Source organism: Alnus glutinosa, chromosome 5 (assembly GCF_958979055.1).
Source record: "Alnus glutinosa chromosome 5, dhAlnGlut1.1, whole genome shotgun sequence".
Taxonomy (NCBI): Eukaryota; Viridiplantae; Streptophyta; class Magnoliopsida; order Fagales; family Betulaceae; genus Alnus; species Alnus glutinosa.
The window spans coordinates 32,600,010-32,608,888 of record NC_084890.1 but is presented as its reverse complement, the minus strand read 5'-3'; the positions used below and the strand labels follow the sequence as shown (position 1 = coordinate 32,608,888).

General features: G+C 35.3%; 1 protein-coding gene and 1 long non-coding RNA gene across 2 annotated transcripts; one reads left to right on the top strand and one right to left on the bottom strand.

Moving 5' to 3' along the window:
• Nucleotides 1-420: 420 nt before the first annotated feature.
• LOC133867581 (uncharacterized) lies at nucleotides 421-3,310 on the bottom strand. The gene is made up of 5 exons (XR_009900112.1): nucleotides 3,022-3,310; nucleotides 1,912-2,019; nucleotides 1,639-1,750; nucleotides 842-1,065; nucleotides 421-721 (listed from the first exon to the last, which is right to left on the bottom strand). It is a non-coding gene; the product is annotated as an uncharacterized LOC133867581 (long non-coding RNA).
• A 2,130-nt stretch (nucleotides 3,311-5,440) lies between these two features.
• On the top strand, nucleotides 5,441-7,371 carry LOC133868640 (uncharacterized). Its single transcript, XM_062305569.1, has 3 exons — nucleotides 5,441-5,625; nucleotides 5,771-6,052; nucleotides 7,012-7,371. The coding sequence occupies exons 2-3, from the start codon at nucleotides 5,863-5,865 to the stop codon at nucleotides 7,149-7,151; spliced, it is 330 nt and encodes a 109-aa protein (XP_062161553.1). The 5' UTR covers nucleotides 5,441-5,625; nucleotides 5,771-5,862; the 3' UTR covers nucleotides 7,152-7,371.
• Nucleotides 7,372-8,879: the final 1,508 nt, after the last annotated feature.

Below are 8,879 nucleotides of genomic sequence, written 5' to 3'. Positions count from 1 at the left end.
GTAAAGTGTAAACCACAAAATTGATTCAATTATGGTCCAAGTTAAATGGTCCCAAAAAACTTATGCCAAACATTCCCTTTCGGATTATCCTGTGACATAACAGCTAAATTTTTATAAATTATGAATTAAAATCTTTCAAACACCCCAATGAAGGGAACACTTTAAGCATTGGTGCTTCATTCAAGACAAAACATTTCACTTTCATGTCTGCATTTTAGAGGAGAGAAGTGGAAAAGAAAGGTAAAGAGATATAATCCACTTTCTCAAATCTCTCAAATTGAGCATCTCAACACATTTCATGAGACCTCTTACGGTGTACATTTTTCGGCTGGTAAGCACTTTCCATAACTTTTTTCTTTCACATACAACCATCGATCCATAAATAAATCAAATCAGTGTAGATAATGAACACAAAAGTCCTTAAAAATCAAACATACCATAAGAGAAAAAGGTAATAGAACTTTGTTCCAGATCCACATCAACCACCCAATATACCCAGTCTTAAGAAAAACAAGCTATAAAGGCTCACATAAATCTTTAACTAAAATTGCAACAATAGTCCTTCAATAATTTATATAAATAAACTACTTAAGGCCAATGTCCTTCATAGCACAAATCTGCTTCTCTCCAATTGCGGACATCACAGTCACAACCAGGTCCTTGTCTCTCCTTCAACAAACTCTTCCTTGCATCCTTATTGCATCAATAAGTAAGCATGATACTGAATCAAAAAATAATAATAATAAAATTAAAAAAAAAAAAAATTAACTGTCATATTTGAAACCTCGAGTGATTCATGACATCACACTTCATGTTTCGCTTTTGCCATTGAAAATTTTACCTGAATAAAATGAATGACGATGCAGGCCTTTTACTTCATGTTTTCAGTTTTCTCCTTCTTCAAAAGCTGCAATGTCTGCTGGTTCTGAACCTTGATTATGCCACCATGGATTACCAAAGAGATATAAGCAAGCTTGGGAGCTGCCTAGAATCCATACGCTCACTTGGACAATTTTGGTGATTCAACTTAGGCACCCAGTGTCAGCAATAAATCAATAATATCACCTAAAACATATAAGATCACGTTTAGCAATAAAAAACAAGGGAATATCAACTTTACAAGTAATGCTTAATAATCTAACACTTACAAGAAGTAAATGAGATCTCCTTAATAACCTAACACTTTTGCAGAAAAATTCAAGTTGTGTCTTCTAACTTGCTACATCAGCAGAGCAACGAAACAGATTGATAGTAACTGGAGCCCCTTTGTTTGCTCTTTACTAGTTTGAATAATTATTCTTTCAATCCAAATGGTTGTTTATGTTTAGAGAGAACAACGCAAGCCTAATCTTAATAGTTTATCATGTCTGAGCATAAGAATCTTGATCAGAATGCGAACCCCACTAAATCAAAAAGCAAAAGTGACACTCCCCAAACACCCATTCTCAACAGTGACGAAATGGACCAAGACAAAACATGCATATTTGTTTCAGACATTTTGTCAAACACTCAGCGAGCATCTTGACGAACCAAACAAATGACAGCGAATAAGATTCCAACAAAAACACTCAACTCAAGATCTAATCCACTAAACAAAACCAAACGAAAATCCAAAAAATACAAAGATTATTAGATTACCCGTCCATAAGCATTGATATCGAGTCCATTCGCAAGCAAATCAACGATATCTTTCTTCAAGTACTTCTCAGAGGAATTGAAGCATTATCCATGATATTGTGATATGTATACTCTAAGATAGTGAAATAAAAGAAGCAAAGAGGTGAGAAGTAAGATTGAAAATGAAACATTAACCAACACAACCAATAAAGAAGGCTTATCATAAAAGTCAAGGAATGCTATGTCATAAAGCACAATCGCAGTTTCTTTGATAGCATAAAGTATGCTGCAAACCTGCAATGCAAATCACAGGGACACACCATTTCTTGCCATAAAAACAAATTCACAGATCTGGCCATAAGTCTGGAGATAGACACTTTTAGGGTATCACTCGAAAGCTTACTGTAAAAATAAGAATCAAGGAGTCAGATCAGACAAATTGAAAAGCATCACCCTGATGACTTCGTCTTTTAATCAGGGTACAATAATAAAACACACCAGGACCAAAAAAGTAACAAGGCAATGATTTCCGAAGTGCAAATTAAAAACAGCATTCCAGTTCTAGAGTCTTAATCAAACATGACTACCCACAGTAACAAGGCAATGAGATTGGGACTTGTACAGATGTAAGTTTCAACAACTTAAAAAGCGATAACTTGAGGATGCATGAAGACTTAAGATTTCAAATGATATTAGGACAAACCAGCATATATTACTTGTCAATGTTTTTTAGACAAATGTTACTTAATCAGTTGTAAAGATTATGGCAGTAAAGTTGTTCTTTACATAACAGCCAAGTTTTTCATAAAACATAAACCAAAGAATGAAAAGTTCAATTGTATCCTACCAAAATTTTCCCATCAACCAAACAGAGCATTAGCTCAGTCCCCTCAAACCCACAAATGATTAATTCTTTCACATTTGATCAGCAACCAAACAAACGTGGCAACTACTCACTACTCAGAACCCACTTAATAACCAAATCAATTCACTAAATCCAAAACTACAGACCCCATTAACCAAGAAACAAGCTTCAAGAACAAGATCTCAAGCTCAAGCAAAGTTACAAACTACATCACGACCACTAAGAATTCACTACAAATCCAATCCTTTGCAACACAAACCCAAATTTTCAACACCCCCTCACCCCCAAAAAAAAAAAAATTATCAACCACTAACTATAAAATCCTACATTTGACACAATCAAAACAAGAGCTTTTTCCCAGAACAACCAGATCTCTTCCTCTTCTGGATCAAGAGAACCACAAGGTCCATAACCCAGAAACCAAACAGCACTTACAAAAGAAAATTTCAGTCCTAGAGTGGCACAGAGATAGCTACATTAGTGACCAAAGAATTTAACAAAAAGAAAGAGTTGAGAGTTGAGCAGAGAAAAATGCTTACCCAAGACCGTCCTTGGAGCTTGGGCTTTTGGGGTTTGTGGTTCCAGATTTAAGCGCCCTTGCCTTAGTGTTTGTGAGAGAAGGAGTCACCGAAGGAGAGAGAGAGAGAGAGAGAGAGAGATACTAACCGTAGAGAGTGGTCGGCTCTGGCGCTCCTCATCGGACCTGGTCGGACATCCGCGGTGCTCGTGTCTACTGGGTTTGAGAGAGAGAGCTGGCAGAGGGAGAGTGTCCGTCAGTGGGCGCCGGTCGGTGGGTGCCGTCGGTCGGTGGAGAGGGGGAGATTTGGGACTTGGGGGGAAATTTTGGAAATAAATGTGAAATGACGCCCACCCGCGTTTTCAACTTTTTTTTTTTTGAAAAAAAGGGAAATGTGCCCCCCATCACCCATATATAATAAAAAAATAAATTTTTATTAAAAAAGTTGGCTTTGATGGGACATTAAAGCCAACTTTTTAATAAAAAAATTATTTTTTTATAATATAATGCTCACAGGGGACGGATGAGCGTCCCCTGTGTAGCAAGTCTCTTAAAAAAAAGAAAAAGGAAAACAAATGCCACGTGGATAAAGGGGCTGATGAGGGACGGACAAAGGACTTGTGTAGCATTTCTCATTTCCTTTCATCATTGCCACAATTTAGAGTAATGCTACACATCATCCCCTTGTCCTCTTTTTGTCCCCCAAAATTGATGTGACTTTTAAAATCACCATTGGATCAAAATCTAAGAGTGATATATCAAAAATTCAATGGTGACTTTAAGAGCCATATTAATTTTAGGGGGACAAAAAAAAGACAAGGGGATGATGTGTAGCATTACTCCACCATTTAATGTTGCTTTTGGATCCATTTCATCTCCTCGACACTTTGTTGGAAGAGGAGGTCCACAAAATAAGATGTTACTTTGTAATTGTGAAAGCATAAAAAGATTATACATAGCATAAATCTCCGTGAAAGCATAAATCATGGGTTGAAAGCATAAATCATTAGGAAAACGCTAATTAAGATACTACCAATTTACTACGTTTCTTCTACAAACTAAAGTACGTAGCATCCTATTCCTATATATTTGGCAATTGCCACATCAGTAATTTGTAAATTTTATTTGTTAAGCTGCCAATGTGACAGCATCCATTTAATTAAGTGTCACACAGTTTGCAAATAATATATATGTTGGAAAATTTGTAGCCTCTGTAGCAATTAATGCTCATCGTTTTATGCTTTGCTGGACTTCAAAAATATTTTTGGTTGATCAATACTTTTCATTTGTACTAGAATAGTAGAATGTGAAGTGGGAAAGGTAGGCAATAGCTTTAAATATATAAGAGCAAAGATTTCCTCTCAACTAGACCAAAAAGAATTCCTCTAATTTAGTTTACTAAACTGATTCATATTCTCTCCCCAAAAAAAAAAAAAAAAACTTACACGTGTTCAAAATATATGTAAGAATCATTGGATCAGGATCCTCTAAAATTTTAAAGAAATTGTAGATTTTAAAATTTCGAAATTCAAGTCGTTCGAACAACTTGAAAAATGTCACTTATTAAAAAGCTAGCAGGTTACCAAGGTAGCCAAAAAGAATCTATTTCCAAGAAAAATTATTTTCCTTCCCAAAGGGATTTAGGGGTGGCATGCGGACCGACACAGCCACCCCTAGATCTCTTTGGGGGTGGTTACCTTTCCTTTCTTCAATTTTTTTTTTTAAATAATTTTTTAAGTTTTAAGTTTTATATACTTATATTTATATTTTTTTATTAAGAGTGATATGTGTTGCTATCTTATTGGCTCTAAGTGGCGCCTAACGGAACTAGTCAAAATTTTTAACGAAATTTGACTTCAGGGAGTGATTTGTAAATTAAACGAATCACAGGTATTTCAGAATTAATTTTGATTCCACGAAGAGTGATTTGTAATTTAGGCCAACCACAAAGACTAATAGTATAATTTTCTCAAATTTAAATGAGATTGTTCATTTAAAAAATAAGATTTTTGTTTCATTTTACTTAAAATTAAGAGTAGTCATTTTATTATAATTTTTTTTATTTTCTTGCATTTAATGACATGTAAATGGACGGTGTTAAGTAATTTTTTTTTTTTTTCAAATAGTATGATAAAATATAAATGGCATATACATCTGACCACGAAATGAATCTTTCCGTTTGATTTGAAATCATGTGAAGTAGCGCAATTTGCCAAAACACATAAGTAAAACGTACGTGTGACTATTAAGACTTAAATAACAAGAAGTTAAAGGCCAATATTGATCACAATACTGGTGAAACGACGTTGTTCCTTCTGGGACCTATGAGGCCGCATTCAGCCCATTTTCCGATCAAAACTGTGACGTTTTGATCAGAATTTGGACTATTTTCAACTTCTGATTTTAAATACGAATTTTCAGAGTAATTTTGGTTAATGATGTAGAACCCATTACCCACCAATACATCAACACCACTATTCATGTTCTACCAAAACGACATGTTTCAGCTATTATACAATGATCGGATGATACCCCTTCTGATTCCTCAGTATACAGGAAAGGCAAAGAGGGAGAGAAAGAAGAAGGAAGTTTTGTGCTGAGGGAACCGTGCTCTGCTAGTTTCTTGGTTGGATTCCTCCATTCTACCATCTATTTTGTGTTTTAAGGATTGTTTTGTGTTTGGGTTGTTTGTTAATGTTTTTGTTATGAGAGCAGAGAATGTGAAGTTTAACGAACAGAGCCATTGATTTTCTTTTTTTGATAAATAACAGAGCCATTGATTTTCTTTTATTTTATAAACCCTAACGCCTACGGGAGACAAAGCGAAAGAGAAGCGAAGGCGGTGGTTGAAGAAGAAGAAGCGATGGCGAAGTCAATGAGGTCGAAGAAAGAGAAGAGGCTTCGAGCGATTCGGAGAGAGATAGTGGAGCCCTTCTTCGACAACAAAGACGCCGCTAAGCTCGCTGCTCAGGAGGCTGCCCTCGCCGCCCCTAAGCTCCCCGCCCGTCCCTCTTCTACAAGTACCGATACCACTACAACTACAAACGCTATGGGTAACCTCTCTCTCTCTCTCTCTCTGCGCTTATTATCCTGTTTCTGGATTTCAATGATTCGTCTGGTATTCAATATTTCCCAATTGTTGATTGTGTTGTGAGTAGTAGTTTACAGTTTTTCAAAATTTTGTCCTTTTGCAATTGGATTTTTTCATGCTACTTGGCGATTTTGTGTGTAGCCCATTTTGGTTAATGATGTAAAACCCATTACCCACCAATACATCAACACCACTATTCACGTTCTACCATAACGACATGTTTCAACTATTATACAATGATCGGATGAGATACCCCTTCTGATTCCTTAGTATACAGGAAAGGCAAAGGGGGAGAAAAAGTAGAAGGAAGCTTTGTACTGAGGGAACCGTGCTATGCTAGTTTCTATGTTGGATTGCTCCATTCTACCTTCTATTTTGTGTTTTGAGGATTGTTTTGTGTATGGGTTGTTTGTTAATATTTTTGTTATGAGAACAGAAAACGTGAAGTTTAACAAACAGAGCCATTGATTTTCTAATAATTGTTCTAATTGCTTTCTTGCTTCTGCTTTCTTGGCAACTAAACATAGAATAGGTGCTTGCAGTTATATGCTATGATTCTGTTTTGAAACTAATTTTGCTATTTTCATTTTCTGCCCTTCATTTTTTTAGTTGGATTAAAGTAATTTAAGAATAGCATGGTCAGATTCATAATATTGATCTCAATTTACTCGCAGTCATTTTGTGCTGACTTTGCTTATTCGTGGAATTATCATAAGTTGATTTTCTTGGTGATCATTGTATTTTACATGGAAATGCTTTTGCATTCAAAATATAGCAAGAATGGAACTCAAGTATGTGAATATACTGCATGATTTTGCTCCATCTGCAATTGACTCAGAGTGACCGGAAACAACGGTATCTCTAATGCCTGTCAGCACTTTCAAGTTTGATGATTTGGATTTTCTCTTCATCATTTGACAGATGTGGAGATGGCTGATGAAAATCAAAACTTGCATTCTTTAAAGCCTACCGGTGGAATAGGGAAGAAGTCCAATAGGAAATTCAAGATGGGTAAAGGCAAGCGCCGTGGTAAGGGCATTAGGAGGAAGCACCATATTTGATTCCATAACAGATACTTGGTAATTGACATTTTTCTCCTACTGTATTAATGGCTTCTTGTGGCCTGTGGGCAATCTTGGTACTTCTAAGATAGGTGTTTTTTGTATTCTGATTTTGTTTCCAAGGGATTTAAGTTCAGAAAGTTGTTGAGTGACATGAATGTAAACTATCTTTTTTCTTTTATCAGAATTTATAAATGTCAATGGATGAATTTTTTTCCCACCCACGTAGAGATAATTTTAGTTGATTGGAGGACATACTGATATATGTGCCTTTATTCAAATGACTCTTTTAATTACCAAAGAGTGTTGGAGCAAGTACACAGTAGTGTAAAAACTTAGGGAAGCCCTAGTTCTTCCCTTACCTTACCAGGAGGAATTAGGAATATATATTATGAAGTTCAAGTTCTTATTGTTTTTTAACTAAAAGCAAGATGCTACAACAGTATACTTTGTCATTTATGAACAATGTTAAGAATGCGACTTTTGTTGGAATGAGAACCATTTGAGGAGGATTTCAATTATTTTATAGCCGTAACCATCTTAGGCAATTATTTTGAATGACTTCGGCTAATACAGCCGGAGTCTGGCTGGAATTTGGCAAACCAACCGGATCTGGCCAGATTCTGGCCATACAACTGGACTCCAGCCGTATTAGGCCAGATTCCAGATTCCGGTCGGATGTAGCCGGAATCTATACTGGTCGGAATCCATCAACTGCTACTGGACATGGCCGAATTTCGGTAGTAGTTGTCGGATTCCATTTTTTGCCGTTGGAAATTCTTTCAAGCAAGTCAAACGCTAAAATTTTTTTCTGAAAAAATGATTTATTCGAAAATGTTTCACTGGCGGAAATTATTTTACATCGAAACAAACAGAGCATAAGAACAACACTTGGAGTCTTCATGATGCAAATTTCCAGTTAACTAATATAATGTTTGTTGATTGATTCCTTGAGGTGATCATATTCATGAAATAAAATCATAAGTCTATGGGATTTATTGTTTCCATTCAAATTTGTAAAGTATTTGAAATATTTAAGAGATATGATTTTCTATTTTTATTTTTATAATTACACCGATTAAAAAATATTTGTGGGTTTAGTTATGTGAATCTCTTTAAATTAAGTGATGTATACAGCTCGAATTCTATTTAACCTCTACATTTTTTAGACGCAAATTAAGTGGAAAAGGAGAATTCTTACAGTTAATCGTTCTATTTTGATTTCTTCCCCTTCATTTGTTCTACTTGGATTTATGTAATTTAACCACAGCATGGGCAAATTCATACTATTGATCTCAATTTACTCGCAGCCATTTTGTGGTAAGTATTTTGCTTATTCTATGGAATTATCTTCAGTTGATTTTTTTGGTGATTATTGCATTTTACATGGAAATGCTTTTGCGTTCAAAATCTAGTAAGAATGGATGGAATTAAGTTGAGTATGTGAATTATTAGTGAATAATATGCATGATTTTGCTCCATCTGCAATTGAATCAAGAGTAATTGTTTGAAGTGGAAACAATGTTATCTCTATGCTTGTCAGAACTTTCAAGTTTGATGATCTGCATTTTCTGTTCATCATTTGACAAATATATGTGTAGATGGCTGTTGGGAATCAAAGCATGCATTCTTTAAAGCCTATAGGTGGAATGTGTTGGATTCTGGTGTTAAAAGGATCAATAACTCGAGATTTTTTTTTTTTTTGGTAGCTCAAATCCACTTTTGTTT

What these genes read in the sequence shown, in the direction of transcription:
- LOC133868640 (XM_062305569.1), top strand. Translation starts at nt 5,863, where the DNA reads ATGGCGAAGTCAATGAGGTCGAAGAAAGAGAAGAGGCTTCGAGCGATT. An exon ending in TACAACTACAAACGCTATGG is followed by an intron (nt 6,053 to 7,011) that starts GTAACCTCTCTC and finishes ATCATTTGACAG; the next exon opens with ATGTGGAGATGGCTGATGAA.